The sequence below is a fragment of the Sylvia atricapilla genome, chromosome 6 (assembly GCF_009819655.1).
Source record: "Sylvia atricapilla isolate bSylAtr1 chromosome 6, bSylAtr1.pri, whole genome shotgun sequence".
NCBI classification, from domain to species: Eukaryota; Metazoa; Chordata; class Aves; order Passeriformes; family Sylviidae; genus Sylvia; species Sylvia atricapilla.
The window spans coordinates 10719123-10740319 of NC_089145.1; the positions used below are offsets into that span (position 1 = coordinate 10719123).

Here is a 21197-nt window from a genome sequence, read left to right on the forward strand (position 1 = left end):
TTACTGTGGGTGGGCGTGGTAAGAAACGATTCTGGGTCCAGGGGTCTCAATTTTTAAATTTCCGTAAGATTATCGTGATAACACTTAGCTAAAAAGAGCAGGATGGACCACTGTTTAAATAGATTTAAGAAATTTAAAAGTTACTTGCACAAACCCACCAATTCCGCATTCTCTTGCTAAACTTCATTAGAATAGAGATGTTGGAAGTTCGTTCTGTGAAGAAAACCCCATTCAATGCCATTATTAATCCCATACTATTTCTGAAATAAAGGCATTAGCTTGCAGTACTTACTCATAAACCACCCTTTCTGTAGTCTAGCCTGGTTTTGTTCAGAAATGGTCAGAAGAGTATTTGACAGAATTTTGTTGCTGTTACTGTTTTAAATAAGCCACTGGAGTGGTGATACTAAGTGTTCTGAAAACACAAGAAGAAACTGTTTTCCCAGTGGGTGTAGTTTTCTTTCTAAAAGCCAGTTCAAGATTTATTTTTTTTTCCAGAAGAAAAACTAAGAGTACAGTTGCTGCACAAATGCGTTTTACAAATTTGAGTTTTCATTATAGCAGCTCATTGAGGAAAGGTGTTTAAAATTACACAATGTTCCAAAGTTTTAACAAGGCAAAGCAATGAACTCGAAACTGATTTTCTTTCTCAAGTGCATGTGTTGATGCGCACCCAGGATTATATATTTACTGGTGTAGGGGGAGGTTAAGCCTAATGAGTTTCAGAAAAAGACTTCTCTGACTTTGGAGGATGAATTTACTGGTTTTAACTGAGATGTTCCCACATATTTTAAGTCTTCTTGCGTTGTGGAACTTTGCTGCAGGGTCTCTGATAAGCTTGAGTATCTGGTTGTTGAGGACGACTTTAATCTGCTGCTCCAATTAGAGAATACCTCGTCTGTCATTTGTGCAGGATTAGTGCCATTGAGAGATCTTTCAGCAACTTTCAGCTTTAGGAAGCTCAAGAATGTGGTTGAGGATCTTTCCTCTGCGGGGAAGTGTTTCTTACTGTCTGTTTTTACATGGCTTTAAGCCTTTGAGTGAGGAGCTGAGGTGGAAATGTCCCCAGTACCTGGGCCAAGTCTGTCCCAGGCAGGGGCAAGGATTATTCACCTACAATATATATAATCCACAGGTGCCACAAGGTGATTATGTAAAGATTCCTCTTGCAGAACACTGCATTCCAAGGTAGAAATTAAAAAAAAAAAAAAAAAGGCCTTTAATTTTCTATTTCTTTAGAGCTTTAGATTAAAAGCTATTGTTTTCTTTCTGAGTGACTTTAATTGTTGCAGCTGATCACCAGAATGTTGTGCAACACTGAAAATGGGCTTTTACCTGAAAATAATGAGGAGTGTACTTCAAGTGCCCTGGTTTTATATTAGACCAGGATAAAAATAAATACATGGTTTCTTAGATACAAGATATTGAAAGGCAGAAAGCTGTTACAAAATTCAGTCTATATTTTGTGTTCTGTTTACATCCAGAGATATCCAAACAGCTCCAAGTGTTTCTTCATATTTACAGCTTCATAACATTGCTTTTTTTATCATGCCAGTGAGCATTGTAATTGTTTTGTTTTAAGTAGAGGTATGCATCAGAGAAAGAAAATTCCCTTTGCCAAAATTCCATACATAAGTGAACGGAGAAATGGTGAAATACTCAGCAGCTGGTGCTAGGTCATGCAAGTCCAGATGGAACAAACTTCCTTCACATAATGTCCAGAACATGGTTCTTTATTTTTAGGGAGGTTTGCAGGAAAGATGATGATGACATATGTTAAAAACAAAGCACAGTTACTTGAATAGTAGGAGCCTACAGAAGCAGGCTTAATAAAATGAGTCTTTGTGCCCAGAGTGATTCAAGGGAGAATTCAATGTTTGGTGGAAGAGTTGAATTAGAAAGGAAAGTGGATATCTTTGTCAGATGTTTTAAATTTTAAAATCGTTTGGGGATCTTTTAACTCGAGTCTTGTCAATGGACTTCAAGTGTTTTCTGTTTCATCTGCATCCTAGATAGCTTTGGATTTTGTTTGACGAGGAACAAGTGTGCAAATGTGTTTTGAAGAAAAAAAACATTATGAGAATATATTTTAAATAGACTTATTCAAGTGCAGGATTCTGTAATGGTATGTCACGGACCTTGTTTATTGTTCTGTGTAAACTCTTCACAAAATGCTTTCAAAGGATGACTTGCAAATAAATGTTTCCTGTTGTAAACTTTCTGAACAAGCTTTTTTCCCTTTCTACCTCGGTTGTGCCAGCAGAGGTGGTGGATTTCTGATGGAGAGCTGACCAGATCATTGATACAGAAAACAATGTAAAGTGCAGAGAGAGCAGTATGTGGCTACACAGACCCAACTAGAATATTGGTTTGAGTTTTTGCTGTGGACTTGATGTGCTTGGGCTGCAAGCCCAGAAGAAAATCATTAATTTCTAATGTGCAGTTCAGCAGCTGGGTTATTTCTGATAAAATTTCTCAGATATGGATAAATATAGTTTTGCCGTGGTAAGGATACACAAGACTAAAATTTTTCTTTAATGACAATTGAACACTTTATAATTACTGTTCATTATCATGACAATATTTAATCTTCATATTCACAGTAACCAACAAGCACTCTTCCTAGGAATTCTAAATCCTTCAGTGCTTTAATAGAAATTGTGACAATTTCAACATTTTCTTCAATTTTTCAACAGACTTTAAAGTGCTCCTTGGGGAAGTTGTCATAGCCTCAAACCACTGGGTGTTCAAGCTCATCTTTGGATGCACTCCAGCATCAATATGTCCTTTTTCAAGTGAGGGCACTCAGGAGGTTCTGTTCCATGACCTGTCTCTTCCCATTCAGGATGTCCTAGGATTCTGAACAGCAAAGCTGTGTACAGTATATCCAGGGGATATGCTGATTTATGCAAATGATGTGTTTTAATAGAGAGGGACAAGGCAGGCAGTAGCAGTACAGCTATGGCTCTAGGTTAGAGAGAGGGAACAAATCTATGAATCAAACAAAGATGATGTATTTAGCTTGTAAAAATCAGAAGAAAGAAATATCACTTTTAAACATTGATTAATCATGTCTAGACTTTAGCAAGAAGGCTTGTGGTGATGACATACAAATTGTTGGTAGGTAACAAACCCAGTTACAGTGGTTTAAAATGCCATGCGTCATTTTAAAATCTGTCTGGTTTCTTGTTTAGTCTGAAAGCATTTGTGGGAATAACTAAGAGAAAGTTCTTTGCTTCAGTGGGCACCAGTTGTTTCAAACAACATGAACAGTGTAATTTCAGCACCTGCAGTATAAGATGTGTTGCTTATTCTTCAGTGCAATTTCTGCATATCTGCAGAAAATTTTAGAAGGCAATCATTTGTACCATGGAGTCTGTTTGAAGCACTCAGCATTGGGGGCTTATCCTTATAAATTGTAAGTGGGATAATCTGCTTCATTCTTATTCTCACTGTCTTCGATAGAAGTCGTAGTCTGCTTCCAAAAATTCTGGCAAATAAGCGAAACAATATGGAAGCCTGTTGGTTCTTAAACTTCTGAGGTTTTTCTTGTTTCCTGGAGGAGCCGTGTGACCTTTGGATTATATTCACAGTGGTGCTTTTGTCTGTTTTGGTAAAGCATCTGGTTTGGTAAGGAAATATTTTCCTGTTCTTAGTAGCCAGAGAGTGCTGGTAATCATACTGGAGGGTAGCTTGTATTTATACTAATTTGGAAAGTTCTTCTCAACGTTGCTTGCAGTTCAAATATTGCGCTAATATTTATTACCTTTTTTTAAGGAAACTGAGAAACAGTCATTGTTTAATCTCTCGGAGGAGCCTGTTGTCTTTATCCTCAATCTCTTTATTTATAAATTCCTCCTAGTTTATTTGAAAACACAGACTCTCTGTGTAGCCAGTGGATGTACTCTACTTCAGCTGTTGTCCTCAGCAATCACTAATTGTTGTTTTCTAGTAAAATAGTTAAGTCTAGAAAGCGTGTTTTATATGCAAGATCACTGAAATTGGGGAGAATTCTTCCCCATGACATGAGTCAGTTTTAGATATGCATAGATTGAGAAGTTGCTATTGACAGCAGCCTGCCCAGATCCAAAGTCTTATCTGGTGGTTAAAGGTTGAGCTGTTGGGTTTCCCTTTGCATTTCCCAGTCTACAGGGCAGATGTTGGTATAAATTTTATGTAAACCTTGAGAAGCCTGAGCTGCATGAACAGCCTAAATTTGACCTACGCTTTATGAATAATTTGGTTTCAATGGCGTATCGTGGAAAAGTTTTATTTATTATTAGGCTCTTGCTGCATTCTTTGCATTTTGGCTCATATTTTGTGAGCAAAGAGCAATTCACAGTTTTGGGGGTTATCTTGTTGAACTGTGGATTCCAGGCTTCATTTAATGCACAGACATCCCTCAAACTCTGCAATTCAATGAGAACCCTTAATGATTTTTTTATTGTTTAACTTTTTAATGATGTTTTTGTTATAATGTCTGTACATACTGACCATATTACATTATCTTTATAGCAATCCTGCAAGATTAATAGCAGTATCTTCTTATTTTTAACTGACATGGGATGAAAAACAAAAGGAGATTAGGCCAGTATTATCAAAATCATGGGCTAATACTGGATGCTTAACTTGGAATGGCTAGGATGTCTTTCCACAGAGTACTTTTTGATGTTCAGAGCAGTTATTCTCAGATGTAGAAGGGAGTGCTTAGCACTTCTAAGGATAGAGACTCACAAGTGTTAAGCTGGACTATCTAGAATTTGAAGAATGTAACATCAGAAAACTTGGGGTTTGAAGATTTTCCCAGGATCATAAAAGAAACTGCGTATCAGAGGCAGAGTTTTAACTGCTCTTCACCTAAGACTACCCAGGTTTTATGGTAGAAATTCTAAAGATGAATCTGTAGAAAATGTTTGTTTACAACTTACTCTGTGCTCTTTCAGTCTTTAACATCTGTCTAGAGGAATGAAGCAATTCTGGAAACTTGAGATTTTGACCTATCTGTTTGGTTCCTTTGGTATCTGCATTGTTTAACAATTCTAGGAATTTATTGTGGAGTTTTATTGTTGTTATAACTCTTAATTCATGCAGGGGTTGTTGCTTTTTTTGTCTAAATTCTAGGTTAATAATTTTGCTATTAAAAATGTACTTGTGATTTTTTTTTTTAATGGGTGTCACTTTATCCTCCACTGAAAGAAAGGAGGGGTACAGTATTCCATAAAGCCATCTTAGGTATCATCAGCAAATTGATGCTGAATTTCAGCACTCTTTTGCATTAGAGAGTATTCATTTAAGAAGGAAAAAAAGCCCCATAATATCCACTTGGCTGTTGAGCTGTAGTTCTCTTTGTTCATGCTGCTTGTGTATGTAAAGTTTCAATTGTTTACAATGAAGTTTACAGAAGTAATCAATAAATAGGTGAAAAATAATGTTCTAAAATATTCTTTTTAGGAGTGAGTTTTGAACAATTTTGCAAGTAGATGCAAGTGGTATATATCTGTCTTTGCTTAGATAAATTATTGGTGAAATAAGTGAAGAAATTAAAAATGTAGAGATGTTTTAAGACACAAGAATTTTAGCTTCATATCCTCACCTTTTATCCAAATGAAATCTGCTTCATGTGTCAGTTTATTCCTGTTACTACCTGTTAAGCACTGCAAAGACACTCTTGAATACTGACTGTATTTAAAGGAATACATTTTCTTTTCAGTGTTTCTTCTCTCCCTTGATGTTTATAGAGCTCAATTTATCTCAGTTTTACAAGTTCAAGACATACTGTGTTTTCCCCTTTTTCTTCAAATTTTACAACCTTGCATATGTTCACTTTAAACAAAAAAAATCCTTGATAATGTTGAAATATTTCTGAAAGCAAATTGATATGACTGCTTACCTGTGTCTGTCTGTTTTTTCCCCTTAGTTTTGCCAGCCTGGAGGATGGCAGCTTTCGAAGGAGAGGAAACAGCCGACGTTCTTCGTGGTGGTTTTGACTGACATAGACTCAGAGAGGCACTACTGCTCCTGCCTGACTTTCTATGAAGCAGAGATTAACCTGCAGGTAGGAGAGTGACAGTAAGAAACAAAAATTCAGGAAGAAGTCCCTACAAATGATGGATCAGTGTCAGAGAGGGCAGCTTGAGAAAATATTTTGCTGTTCTTGCTCAGGGTGTGTTTTTTCTGTCCTGCAGAAATCCGTGTATTTTTGCAAAAGGTGAGCTTGATGTGGTTTTTTGTGTGTTTGGAGTATTCATCTGCTTTGAAACAAGCAACCAACAAAAAAAACCACCCCAGCCTAAAACACGACATAGAATTTCTTTTTCTCCACCACATTTTTCTTTTCAAATGGGATAAGCAATATGGTGTTCCTTTCATTTCCTTTCGTGTTTGACATACCACGGATGAGTCTCAGCCTTGTTCTAGGAAAAGGTTTATTAACTTCTGCTCCCTCTGCTGGCCTGCTCTGTCAGAGCAAATGTGCACAAGGATGCTGCAGTGTGTATCCATAATTCTCTAAGTGCATTTATTTACAAAATTTTAAAAACTGATGGAATAATTATTCAGTTTTTAGTTGGGTCAGATTTGAGGTGTCAGCTACATGGCACTGTTTGTTTTTCAACATGTATTTAATTATTTTTTGGCAACCTCAGTCTTTCAAAAATAGACATTTTTGTTTCCCATTTGATGTGAAGTGCTTCACAGAATATCTGCTGTGACTTAATACATGAAATCTTTAGAATCTAGAACCTAGGGAAAACCCAACCCAACTCTGTAATTGCAGAGTGCTATTGTTATGTTTTCAAATATCTCCTTTCCTACATAAAAATTAAAAAAATAAGTAAAACCTTGGCAGTAAGTATAATGGAATTAGTTTAGATTAAATAAATAGCTGAGTAAAGTAATTTCTTGTTCTTTTACCGAAGAACTGTAACATTATTGATTATTTTAAGAAAATGTTTTTAATAACCCAAGAGTACTCTGTTCATTTAATACCGGAGTTGAAAGGTTACCCTGTTTGTAGAATAATTGAAAGATGTGTTGTAGTAGTAATAACAGTAATGGTGTGTTTTTTTCTGGGCACAGTTGGAAGCCAGAGAATAATAGTTATTCTCATTTCATTAATGCTGCAGTTTAGTGGGATGTTTTTGTGGACTTTTAGAAGGATTTGAAAGCAGAAATGTACCCCAATATTAGACATATTTTAGTCTTAAAGTTTAGTGTAGATCAACTGACACATTCCTCTTAAAAATTTAATGTCTGTCATATTTCCTTTATTTTATAAGTAGAGAGTGAAATATTCTGTAGTAATTCTTTCCCAGCTGATAAAAATTTACAATGGCTGACTCTTCCTCCACTCTATGTATTTCATAACATAAACTAAATTTAGAGAACTTGTTATTTATCCTGTGGTTTCTAGCAGCTGCTTTTGATTCCCTATCCACATCTTTGAAGTAATGCTCATCACAAAACATCCAGTATTAACTAAAAGGTTTTTTTTCTTATGTTGCCTGAGCATTAATACAAAATAACCCAGAGTAAAAAACAATAAAAAACTGAGTGCAGCAGGAGGTTGGTTCTCATAATGCCATTCCTGGCTGTGTTGTAAAGAATGCATATTTTTCAGATGAACTTGCTGTGGTGAAATTTATTCTATGACTGCATTGTTTATAGCAAAACTTCCTGTTTCTTTCTGAAACCCAAAGAGAATAATTAAATGTGCCCTGTTACATGGTCATTAGACAAGAATTCAGCACGTGTACAATCTGTAATGAAACCTAAGCTCACGGAGCATTGGGCTATGACAGTAATATTGATTTAACCATTCAAATACATGCTTAATTAGTCTATGAAACGTAGTGCTCAGGACTTAAAATCTACACAGTGCTTTGCCCAGATAACTACAGATCAGTTTTTCCTTAACTGAATGATATAACTTGGTGAGGCAAAAGGAAGATTAAATTTCAAAAAAAACCCCACAAAACCACTTTTTTTCCCAGTAGCCTTCACCAGGTAAACCTTGCTGATACACGAGACTGGTCGGAAGTCAGCCAGAGCACCAGAGGAGATGTTTGGCTTGGCAGAGTCATCTTCACCAAAAAAAAAAAAAAAAAAATCAACATTTGGAAGTTTCTGTGGTTAATTAAACTGGGAATTGAAAACAAACTCATTTCTAAGCCTGTGAATGCTACAAGAGAACCATCAAACCTTTTTGGAGCCTTCTGCATAATAATACAAACCCTTCGGACACAGTTGAGTCTGGGAGATTCAAGTTAAGAAGACTTCTGTTGTTTTGCTTCCTTTCATCCCTGCTTCAGCTGTTTGTTACAGGTTAATTTGTAAATAAATGCCATCAGAAGTGTAAGGAGTTTGTACTTACATAGAATACCTAAGTGGTACCATGATAAACTACATCACAAGGTAGGTTACAAGATGAATATAGCAGCTGTAAAAACTACACAGTCTGCTGGGAAAAAAAGTATCCTCCCTGCTATCTCTGGAAGTCCTGGATTCAGTTAAGTCTTTTGGCAGTTGCGTGTCATAAGTTTTCCAGAGGAAAGCACAGGCTCCAGTAATCAATCAGCTGATGGCCTATTTTCAACTTCTTACCCCTGGACAGAAAACAAAATTATGTTTTCTTTGATGGCATCTAGGAATCATCCTTTGCATTGTTGCAGTTCTGATTGATCTGGAATTTATTACCTGCATGGGTTCTGGTCAGTTTGATTAGCAATTCAAAAACGTGTGATAATATAAAAGAAGATTGTTTTTAACTTTAGTCTGATGAATACTCCATATCTGTAGGCACAAGTAAGATGAACACACTCCATTAAATAGGGGAATAGAACTCATTTGGTGCAATATTATTTCAGGTGATGCAGATTTTCCGTGGTCCTTCATTAATTGTTTTGGTTTAGGATTCTAGTCTCACTTCTTTGTCCAAGCAACGTTTGCTAAAGCTAAATAAGGATTTGTTTCGTTCCTCATCTGGGTATAAAATGAAGCATTAGACAGTTTGACCTTAACAGCAGAATGAATTGCATTGTGGGTACACACTACGAGAGGCAGTTCAATTAACAGTGATTAAGATGCTGTCATTTAGAGGCATCCTGACTATGTTGCAGAGCAGTTCTTTGTGCAAGGTTTCTCTCCCACCTCAAGTTCCTACACGAGTGTAAACAAATCTGACTTACTGTGCTGGTTTCTCCTTCCAGCGTGTTGTTTCCAGCACGTGCTTGGCTTTATCCACGTTTTTGTCTGGCTGAAGGTGCTATTTAGGTGCTCTAGCAAACTGAGCCTCATTCATTTCCATGTATCTGCAGGAATTAGCAGGAGGAGAGGAAGTCAAAACATCTCTATTGCCCTTCCTTTCACAGTGCCTTGTAAGTTGGTTGGTTGGTTGGTTGTTTTTTTTTGAGATGGTGTGGAGGTGTGTGATGTCCCATTGCTGTATTTTGATTACCTCCATGGACTTCAAACCTCATAGGTTTGAAATCCACTTGAAATGTCATTGATTTGGAAAAACCTTGTCCTATCAACCAAAAAAACAAGTCTACTTAGTTTATTTTTCTGGCAGCTGAAGCCAGAATCTGTTGAGCAGCCAAAGGGTTTTCAGAAGAATCATGACATAGATCTACGGAATGCATCCATAAAACTCAGTTTCTCTGTGTTTGTAGCTTTATTAGTCACCAAATAAAATGGTATGTATTTCTATACATATACATGCATAGATTAATGTGTTTAGTTCTGTGTGGTGTACACAGTTTGCTAAAATGAGGTTTTTATTTCTAACAGCAATTTCTGCATATTACCACTTAGCAGACAAGGACTTGATTTAATACTTTTGACTCAGCAGATAGTTCTGGTGACCTCAGTTGTGCTTCTTACCAGTTACGCAGTTAGAATTTATATTAAAAATGTTTGGAAGAGCACCACAGATAGAATCTTTTTTAAAAAATGTTGACTCAGATAATTTAGGGACATAGTGGTCAATTTGTACATTGCTTTGCACTTGGAAAGAAATTTGCCCTCTCTTCCCAACCCCACCATCAACAAATGAGAAGATGATTTATGCCAGCAATTGAGCCTGTGCAACTGCATTTCTTGCATTACAGAAAATCTGCTCAGTGAGATCAGCACATCACCACAAACATTTGTTTATAACAATTTTATTACAAGATTCTCTCATTCTTGTGTCTTGTCTCAAGCATATGTGTGTTAAAACATTGCGATCACAAATACAGGATTAAATATATCACTCTGAAAAATGGACATAAGTAATAATTCACAGCTCTCCTGTTTCCTGCCATTCACATTCTCTTCCTCTCTCTGCCTTCCCCTGCAAAAAGAGGAAAAAGAACTTGTAAAAATCCCAAACCATAAAATGGCAGATTCACAACATTCTCAGATATTTCCTGAGTCAAGGGAAAAACTGCCAACAAAATGATTGTGCTTCATAAAGTTATCATTTTTCTGCTTGGACTGGAGAGTTGGTGACCCTGCTGTGCTAAAGCATATGCTGCTCAATGAGTCACTGATGTTTGGGTTTTACCAGAGGGTGAGAACACTCGGTTCAGTTGTACCTGTTTCGTGTGGGAAATCTGAGCCCCTTTTGCATATTAGCTGAGCATGTTCTTCCTAAAATGAAGTGTAATAATTTTTTGTTAGTATCCCAAATGATAAATTTATTCTGAATATTTCTTTGTATTGTCAATGCCCCAAAGCACATTTTGTGTAAAAAACGCCCCCCAATTTTAAAAGCAGTGTTTAGTATGTTGCATCATCATCTTTCTGAATCTACCGAAAAATGGCTGTTGTGACGTTGTATAGAGATTTAAGTAATGCCTTATTTCCTTTCTGTTCTGGCATAAAGGCCGGGTTGCAGATAATTTTCTATATAAGAAACAGACTTGTATTTTTTTTATTGTCCTTTCATACATTTAAGGTGTTCTTTAGACCAGGATTTGAAGTTGAGAACAGTTGTAACAGAGGAAATCATATTTCCATCTTAATAGCTCTGGCAATAATTTCTCCTGCCCTGTTCATCCCCTGGTTCGTGCATTTGCACACACATCCCCAAGCTGAACTCATGCTTTTGCAGGGTACAAAAACTTGTGTTGGGTAAAGGTCACCATGTCCTCTTAACTCCTGTGTTGTTTGAACAGAGGCCCCAAGTTCAGCTCACAGGACAAGGAGATGCTATCTTTTAAGCAGAGGCATTTCTTTGTCAGTAGAGATCACATTCAGCTGACTTTCAAACAGTAGTATAATACTAATTCAGCAATTCACTGGAAGTCTTTTCAGTGCATTTCCCCATATGCAATTCAAAGGGATTAACTGTGTTTTAATTAACCAAAACAATCTGTGTGTGTAAAATTTTGCCTTGATGTGTGTCTACATATGCTGTTCTATATTACTTTAAAAAGCATTATAGTGACTTAAAATAGGGCATGAATGACAGCATTCTTAGATTTGAGTTTTGCCATGTGTTTTGTAGGTGTCTGTAGTTTTCTCACCTTAGTTTAGGTGTGTAAAGTTAGAAAGGGTGGAATTCATGGAGCAAGTTAGCTGCCTTTGGGAACATTCAGAAAGGCATAGTAAACTTAAAGCTCTGAAATGATGTTTGCTTATGCATTGTTCTTGCAAAGAACCTGGTACTGCAGTTCTGTCCCATTCCTCAGTGGTGAGGTTAACACTTTAGATGCAGTTACTTAATGCTATTAATTATTGCCCCGTGGGATTTCAGTGTTTGCAGGGCAGCTCAGTGACATCACCTGGGACTTCCCAGATCCTCTGGGGCTTGCACCCCAATGTGGCCTATTCCAGAGAGACACTTCAGCTGGGAAGCTGCACTGAAATGTGCAGAGTGTGGGTGTGAGGTTACTTTGGTTCCAAAGTGCTTCAGTGGTTTTATTTGATAATCCCTATCAACACCTTAAGGGGAGGTTTTCCAAGTGAGCTGTATTAAATGGTAAATGTCTAATAAATTGGGGTGGTGTAAATTTTGTGTAATGCTGGAAGGTGCATTGCAAACTCTTCCGTATCACATTTGTACTCTGAAGTGTCAGTAATACATAGGAGTGAACAAACTGACCTGCCATAAAAACTTAAGATTACTCTATTTGATGAGTTTATGATCTTTGTGTCATTTTCTGTCTTTGATCCTTATCTGTTTTAGTTGATAGGCTCCTTATACACTGTGCATTACTGCAGTGTATTATCTCCAGTTTGAAATAATTAAATCCAGATAATGGCTTTTATACTGGTTTAATTTTTTCCAGTATAAGTTTAGCTGCCGCGGTACGGTTCTGTGCACGTAGGCAAACCACAAAGCAGATCTGTTCACCTGTGGTTTTAGCTCAGTACAGCAGATTGCAGGCAGGCTGCAGATTTGACTTCTGGCAGCAGTCAGCTTAGTTTGTTTTAACTTTCGCACATGTGTTAGAATTTATTGGATACATGCATTTATATACTCTGACAAGTAAATAAAATTAATTGATGCTGAATGGTTTTTGGCCTTTGATTGTTAATAAAGCAGCTAAGCGTGTATTTGGCTGCAAATAAGACAAGCAGAGACCAAGTCACATGAGGAGAAAGAGATCTGTCCCAAATGAGTAATTGGCATAAGATTACTAAAATAAACTTCAAATGATTTTTCCTACAGTAAGAAGTTGAGCATGGTCTCTAAATCTTTGCTGGGCAGTTAGTAGAAAAACAACAGGCTTGCTGAACTTGGCATCATTTCAATGCAAAATTTTGCATTGGGTAAACTGGTTTTGACATAATGAAGTACTAGAGTGCAAGGTTGTAATGAGAGATGTTCGTTCTCTTCTGAAGGGTGAATGAATCTTAAAGCACAACTCTAACTTGACTTTCTGCTTACATTTGAGCTCCTTCAAGTTTCAAAAGATGCCTGCCAGCTTCCACCCTCAGAACAGCACAGCTGCATCTAAGACCTTGTGTTCTCTAACTTTTCTATTAGTATACCTCAGTTTAAATTGATTTTCCTCCCTCCGACATGAGGATAAGCCTGATTTTTCTCTGCTCAACATGAATCAGAATTGGCACTGCAGATTCTGGAGTCTAGGATGAAAAAATAGGAGAAGAAGGGTGGCTGTGGTTCATGTGTGCTGTAATTCAGTTGCATGTTGATGGAACAAATGATAACACTGCACTCAGTAGTAAAGAGAATTTTTTTGGACCACATTGGTAAGTCCTTTTGAGCTTCCATAATTGACTTAGGTTCCTAATGTTGATTTTGGCTAGATGGTTATCTCTAAGTTGAATGTCAATATTTAGAAGCAGAGCTGACATCTTAAAATAGTGCAATTGTTGTGGCAAAATGAGGTTTATAGAAGTTCAAGAGGAAACCTTAAAGTTTGAAGGCTAGATTGTGGCAATTAATATCTCTGTTTAATAAAAGAAGGTAAGGTTAATACGAGTAAAGTTGGTTTTTAAAGCTTTGTTTTTTGGCTGCCACATCTGTTGCCTTTAAATGAGTTGCAGTGTTTCACTGAAGTAGCACAAAATCAGTCACCTTTTTCTTCTAGAAGCTTTAACATCATTTTTTAACCAGAAATTGAGATGTGAATGAAAACGTCTGGTTTTGTCCTGATTTACCCCGTGCAAAATTGAAACACATCCAGATGTGACTTGCAGGAAGTGGAATTTTGTGGAAGTGAGTGGGAAGCAGAGAGATGTTTCATAGCCCATTGCCACTTGATGGAAGACTTGGAGTGTACAGTTAGCCTTTATCAGACATAGGTAACCCACAAATGTCTGAACTTAGACATAAATGGACATGAAATGAAAATAATTGATGACTACGAGTACCCATTTCCTTGTTAGGTGCATGATGCAGTTATTTATTTAATATTTATTATAGTTTATTTAATATACATTTTACTGTTAAAGAAGTATTTTGCTCTTAATTGACTCCCATTTATTTGAGGGAAATATGCAATATTTTATTATCACAATTACCTTTTGTTTAATACTTTTTCTTCTAATACCAGACTTTCAAACTCCTATCTTGTTATTTGATAAAGTGCTGCAAACTGTGCTCAGCTTTACACTTTTTATGGATGTAGAGGGATTTTTAGAGCAAAAGGACAGTGATGAAAGGAAAAAATACCTTACTTAATGTGTATAAACCCCACAAGTATTCAATTTCAACTAAAATGATGGAGAAGGTATTAAACCTGTTTCTAGGATCTGGGACATCATATCTGATCTGCTGGTGACTGCAGTTGTCAGTTACCTTCCTCATTAAAAAATATTTAAATAAAAAGCCTGAATTTGTCTAGTTTGGGCTTGATGCTACATACATCCTTTGGCTAACATGGGGAACAAATAGTTTTCAGAAAACAAGGAAACAAATAAATAAAGTGATGATGAACAGTGATCCTAGTCATTTTTTCTAAACTGTTGGTTGACAGTCAGGGATCAAAGCTGGTTTAATGCATTTATTAATTCGGTTGCTTTTATTGAACAAGTCCAAAAACTATGGGGAGATGCTTTTAGTTCAATCTGTTGGTTATTGAATATTTTAATTTACCCCATCCCTTGAGGTCACAAATATGTTCGGTGGCCACTTTTCCTATAAAAGAAGAAAGGCCAGCAGTTGCAATACGTGCACTCTCCAGTTCTGTACTCTCATTTTTGTAAGAACCTGTGAAACTGATTATTTTGTCATCTACAAATATGCATATACTTTAGATGTGAGTGTGAACATTTGTTAAAATACATGAAAACATTTGAGTTTAAATATATATATTGATGTGCTTTAAGTGTACTAAACACACACACACACATATTTTTTGGCCAGTCTCTTAAGAGGCCACTTTATCCCTATAGCAACTAAACTGGGCAAAATGAAATTGCATCCTATAATCTTCAAAAGAAGTTTCACCATATTCTGAGTTTGTTTATCAAATATTATTAATGCAGAAAAAGAGAGCAAGTAAATAAATCAAACTATTGGGTAAGATTTTTCTGTTCAAACTTATGATATATCCTCAACCTTGTTCTAACTATACAAGAAATAATTGCTTGCTTAATTGTATTTTGATTTTTCAAGGATTTAGGATTGGGTTTAGTTTTAAAGTTCGTTATCTTAATTTGTCCAATTTTTTTTTTTTTCATCTCATGTGACATAAATGTTAACATTCAATATTGTGATGTGGCATGTAAATTTTCATGATGGTTTGCAACATCTGGTAAATTTTTTTGAGAGAACTGCTCTAAGGACATAAGTCAGTCATAGTTTACAGATCTCTGCATTATATTCTCCTTATAACTTTAGAAACCAAGTCAGGATGCAGAAGAAAAGAGGATTCTGGGTGTGACAGGAGGGAGCAGGACCCTGATGGACTTTGGTCATGTCTAAGTACAAGGGACCAAATATTTTCAGCATGGTGAAATCATGGATTACCATAGGTCATGCAGTTCTTTGAGACAGTTAGATCAGTTTCAGCTGCCTAGTCTATAGCTTATGGAAGTCTTTTTCAAGACTTTATTAATTGGATGATAAAAAAGAAAAAATATTCATTTGCCTTCTCAAGGCACAGGTATTTCTGGATTAGATTTCAGATGTTTATCACCTATTAAACTAAATGAATTGTTAAGGATCTGGAACACTGATTTGCTCTCTAGTGGTACGTTTTTCTAAATTTAGCTGTCCTCTAAAGTTTGCTTATTTCAAATAAATAAAAAAGAGAACAGTGGAAAAAAGATTAATCTCTTTCAGTGTTAATTAGCCACGGCAAATTCAGGGAAGGGCAACAGAGCTGGTGAAGGATCTGGAGCACAAGTCTTGTGGGGTCTGGAACACAAGAGGGGAGGTGTTTAAGCTGGAGATAAGGAGGCTCAGATGGGATTTTCCTCTCTACAACTCCATGAAAGGTGGCTGTAGCCAGGTGGGGATCAGTCTCTTCTCTCAGGCAATAGTGACGGGATGAGTGGACGCAGCCTCAAGGGGAGGTTCAGGTTGGAAATCAGGAGGAATTTCTTCACAGAAAAGGTGATCAGACCCTGGAATGGGCTGCCCGGGGAGGTGCTGCTGTCACCATCCCTGGAGCTGCTCAAAGAGAAACTGGACGTGGCACTCAGTGCTGTGGTCTGATTGGCAGGATGGTGTTCAGTCATAGGTTGGACTCAGTGAGCTCAGAGGTCTTTTCCTACCTAAATGATTCTGTGGCTCTGTGATTCTGTAATTTAAATTCATCTTTCAATCTGGGTATCCTTAGCAAGGCTTTCCATACTATCCATTTATTCTTAGTTAAGTTGTAAATGGAATGCTGCATATAGAAAATAAAAAGTCATTGTAAAAAGCCCCGAACATAACAAACTCTTTCATTTTGTTATTTTTTATTAGAGAGTATTTTTTCCTTCGGTGGGAAAAGGGATAAAGAAGGATGGAAATGTGTCTGTCTGACCTGAAGTGTAAACAGAGTCACATTTGTTGCTTTACTGCTTTATAATTACTTCTGGTACAGAATGCTTATGCTGTTAATACCTTGCTTCAAAAGTAGGTTAAAAGTCATGTGTTTGAAATGATTATCTACTTAGTCTAGTGACTCCTAATAATGTGCCTGTGTGCCTGTCAGAATGTTGAGCCAGGGAAGAAACATGGCAGTCACATTGCATTTTTCTGTAAATCTTTTATGGTGTAGGAGAAAGTGGTTTAAGAGTTTAAATGCTTTATCCATCAGTATTGTGCTGTTGTCGTGCCCTGAAAGCTTTAAATCTAATTATGAATTAATTCAAGGCTTGATCTGAAGTTGTGTGGGTTTTATTAGAAATGTCTTGTATGGAAAGCTCCTCCCTGCCTGTGCACCCTGAGGTTTCATTGTCTTAGGACCATGTGAATATGGAGGAGCTGCATGTTCCCTTGCCTTTAGAAATGTGGATTGTGTTTTAATTTCATGTTTCCTAGCATCAGAGTCCCCAGTTTGTCAGGTATCCAGAACTGTTGTCTTTGTGCCTACAACTCAAACTTGCTCTTTAGGATGGTAAACTTCTGCTGATAATTAAAAAAATTTGGGGATTTTGGGGGGCAGAGGGAGGGAACTTTAATTCCTGTAAAAGCTCTTCATCTCCTCATTAAAACGGATGGAAATTAATGAACCTGTTAATGGGATGTGTGACTGTTGAGTTATTGTTTTCTCTATGAATTTGTGAATCACAATTTTATCTTAGGAATGAGATGCAAATTTGACTAAGCACATACATTGTGAATGCGTTGCTTGATACTTAGGTAAAATTTAATGTATGAAACCAAGTGTTTGCCCATATGTGATATGTATTGTTAAATCAATTGGTTTTATTTTGGTGTGAAAGTGTTATACTGTATTAACCAAACCATTCTGATTAAGACCAAATTACTCTCTTTTTTTCATCATTTTACCTTGAATGCTAAATTGTGGGTTAGCATTTGCCTAAAGAAACTGTATATTCTGAATTGAGGTTGTGAAATAAAGCTCATGAACTCGCAGCATTCCTGGCATTTAAGAGCATTTTTATCAGATTTTGTCCATTTAGGAGAAATGTTGGGGGTTTTTTTTAAGAAACTGAAATGATAAGTAGTAATGTGACAGAAATAGAAGGCAGATACTTCATGTTATCATATGAAAATGGATGTAATTTTTCTCGTGTTCCTAATTAAGATAATACAGTGATTTTTGCTTGGAAGAATGCTTGCTCAGAGGAACAAATAAAAAATTTGGTGGGTGGTGCGGGGTTGGAGAGAATTACATGCAGAAATTGGAAAGCAAGGACATTCTGTCATCTGAAAACTTGATTTGTCAAAGAATGTATGGAATTTTAGAAATGAAAATATTTAGTGACATCTTCAGTTTTGGCTATGAATAATAATAAACTGTTTGTGATTGAAGAAGTTCTGGCAAGAAGTTTTTAGCCACTTGCACAATATCATGAACAACTGCAAGTTTATCTGCACTGTGCTGGGTTTTTTTTTTCTTTTTTTTTGTAACCTTAGTGGTTCTTAAGTGGGAGGGATTTTTTTTTCTTTTTAGAAATATGAACAAGTTTTCTGGTGAAGAAATTTCTTTAAATTCCAAATTCACTAGGTCAGGCCGGAGATGACATTACAGATAATTCAGCTGTAATGTTAGTGGGAATTCTGTAAGAAAATTGAATTATATTAATATAAGGAGGACAACCAAACATTCTTTTGTCAAATGCATGATCTCTGTATTTGGAGAGATTGTAAATCAGCTAACACTTTGATGTGGAAGGATCCTGTTCTGTGATCCACTTCGCTATCTAAAATGTGCAACAGGGAGTATTTAATGTGAAACAGTGTCCTGTTAAACTGCTCTTCATATAGGAACTGTATTTTAGGTACACGGGTGTATGACTTGAGTTTTAGTAAACTGAATTACACCTAGAAGCTTTAGGGAGTTCAGGCAGCCATTGGAGAGTGCTCCTGTTACTTGATTTTGTTACCAGTTTCAAAGAAAGAAGTACTTTTCTGAAGCTCTGAGAAATGTTAACTTTTGGTAAAAATGCTGACATTTTGGTTTGAGTTTTCTTCCTGCTCATTAATTGAAGTGTTTCTGTTTTCAAGGGAACGAAAGAAATCGAAGGTGAAGAGGAGTCTGGTTTAATTCAGCCAGCTGAAGTATTTGCTCCTAAAAGTCTGGTGTTGGTGTCCAGACTAGATTATCCGGAGATTTTCAGGGTAAAGGACTTGCAATTGATATTTACAATATATCAGCGGGAAAATCTGGTTTTACAAAAGTAACAATGACAGTACTTTTGATTTAAAATATCTCGCTCAGGATTGATTTGGGAATTTAAGAGCAAAAGTAGCTTTAGATTGAACTAGATAAAATTTAATATCTGTGACAGTAAATAGCTCCTGTAGGTTAAAGTAGTGCCTTTTTAACCTCCAAGCAGTTTTAAAATTACACAGAAGGAGTGGTAGAGATTTTTCTGGGCTCAGTGTACTGTCTAATGAAAGGAGTTATTAGGACAAAACAAAACAATATTTAACTAACTACTTAATGGTAATTTAACAGTGAAAATCTAGTTCTCCTCCATCTATAATGCAAAATGTCCAAGCCTCTTCCAGACAAAATTAAGATGCATGACAGAGATTTAGGACCTTGGATTACTTTCAGCTGGTGAAATATGACTTATCTGAGATAAATTAAAAGCTTAAATTTCTCTTAAGCTAATACATATTAACAGAAACAAAGTTCATTTTACAGATCAAGGGAGGAAATCATTCAGCAGATGTCTTTAGACATTAGGGATGATTGAACCATATGAGATTAAAAATCCTCATAGCTCAGTATTTTGTCTCTCATAGTGGCCCATAACAAATGCAAAGCAAAGTGTGTAAGAATAGGGCAGGCTGCAGAAATAGTTCTACAAAATGCTTTTGTAATTCAATGTGAATAATAGCTAAATGACATCCTGAACCAGAGGTGTTGGCTGTATGGGGTTTTTCTATAATTAGTTCACTTTCTTAACATTCATATTTTACAACAACCCCCAGCACAGTTTTACTGTTTAACTATGTGTGATATGAGAGGTCGCTGTTGGAATTATTCCTAAGAAGAGACTTTCTAAAATATTTGCTGATTTATCGATGTTAGAGCAGTTAAAAGGCAAAAGATGCTGTGGAGCAGTTATTACCAAAGGCTTCTTAAAATGTTTTGTTGATCTGGAATGAATTTTTGAGCTAAAGCTCTATTTGTGATTTTTCAATCAAAATTGGATCCATTAATATAATATGCTGAACTATTAATATACTATTAATACAAAATATATTTACATTGATACAGTAAAATTAATTATATAAGTTAAATAACATATGGAATTGTGATTGATACTGGTCTTAAAATGAGGCTCAGAAGCTCAGTGATTAATCAATGTTTTACCTTGGAAACCAGTCAGGTTTAAGTCTATCACAGTTCAAAACATAGATGAAGCTGTATTGATTTTTACCATTTTTAACAGTAACTTATAATAAAGCACTTCTTGTGTAACAAACAAAGCAGAAATTGACCTAGAATTTCTTTTAAAAAGAACATATATTCCTTTCAAGTAGCCAAGCTAATATTTTAAAATTAATTGTGGCTTCTGTGGCAAATTACTTTGGTTGGAGAGTACTTCACTGCACTAGTAACTATTAAGAAGAACTGATTTTTTTTAATGATTATATACATAGATCTTTGAATAATTTGACATCTTTCTTCCCTGTATTGCAATCTGATCTATTTTGTCAACCTTTCTAGGCTTGCCTTGGCTTGATCTACACTGTGTATGTGGACAGCCTGAATGTGTCACTGGAGACTCTCATTGCAAATCTGTGTTCATGCCTTGTCCCTGCTTCTGGAGGGTCTCAGGTAAGTAGGAGGGGGTAAGGGGGGAAAGGGTATTTTTCCAGTTAATTTAATTTTTGAAGAAAACAAAAAATAAATTCTTGAGATATTTTTGAAGAAAAAAAGATCATAGTTCAGCTGAGTGCTTTCCCTTTGGCCTGTGAGTGCTTTCCCTGTGGCCTGTCTTCTAAAGACAGCAAAAATTCCATTCCAAGATAAGGTCAAAGGGTTAATTTTGTCACTGAGTTGGCTTTTGCAGGGCACATTAACAAATTAAGCAGTTTGTGTAAGTTTAGTTTTTAAATAATAAAGTGTTCAGGAATATGTTTGCTTGCTACAGAATTTTTTTTAAAGGCTTTTTTTCTTTGCCATTTTCTAACATAACCTTCATATCAGTTCATTTATGCATGTTTTTTCCTTGATGGAGTTCAGGATTCCACTGGTCATTTATTTGGTAACTTATTTGAATTTCTGTTTTCATAATCTGTTTTTTAAATGCTAAAAGTAACTCAAATATGGTTTCCTTAGAGGAATTAAATATTGCGAATAGCCCAAGCATTCAAAACGTAGAGTTTTCTAGCGAATAGACTTCTTTCTGCTTTTCACCTCTGCTTTCTGTGAGCACAGTCAGGTTTGTTCCTTGATTTACTTTTTATAAATTATTCCTATACATTTGTGGGGTTTTGGTAAGCCAGTTGAGTCTTCTGTGTTTGATTTTTGCTTTATGCTGTGACACTGTTGGGGACTCATGGTCCATGTTATGAAACACACCAGAAAACTACATGTGCAGATGGCAGCATTTGAAAGTTGATTACATACACAGCTTCTCACCCAATCTATGGATTTTCAACC

At 36.2% G+C, this 21197-nt stretch overlaps 1 protein-coding gene across 1 annotated transcript in view; it reads left to right on the top strand.

The window, feature by feature from the left end:
• Positions 1-21197, top strand: part of SBF2 (SET binding factor 2) — a 230777-nt gene that overhangs the window by 92469 nt on the left and 117111 nt on the right. The window contains exons 3-5 of the mRNA XM_066320756.1: positions 5918-6055; positions 18581-18694; positions 20259-20369. Of these exons, the coding sequence (XP_066176853.1) occupies positions 5918-6055; positions 18581-18694; positions 20259-20369 (363 nt within the window). The remainder of the gene's footprint in view (positions 1-5917; positions 6056-18580; positions 18695-20258; positions 20370-21197) is intronic.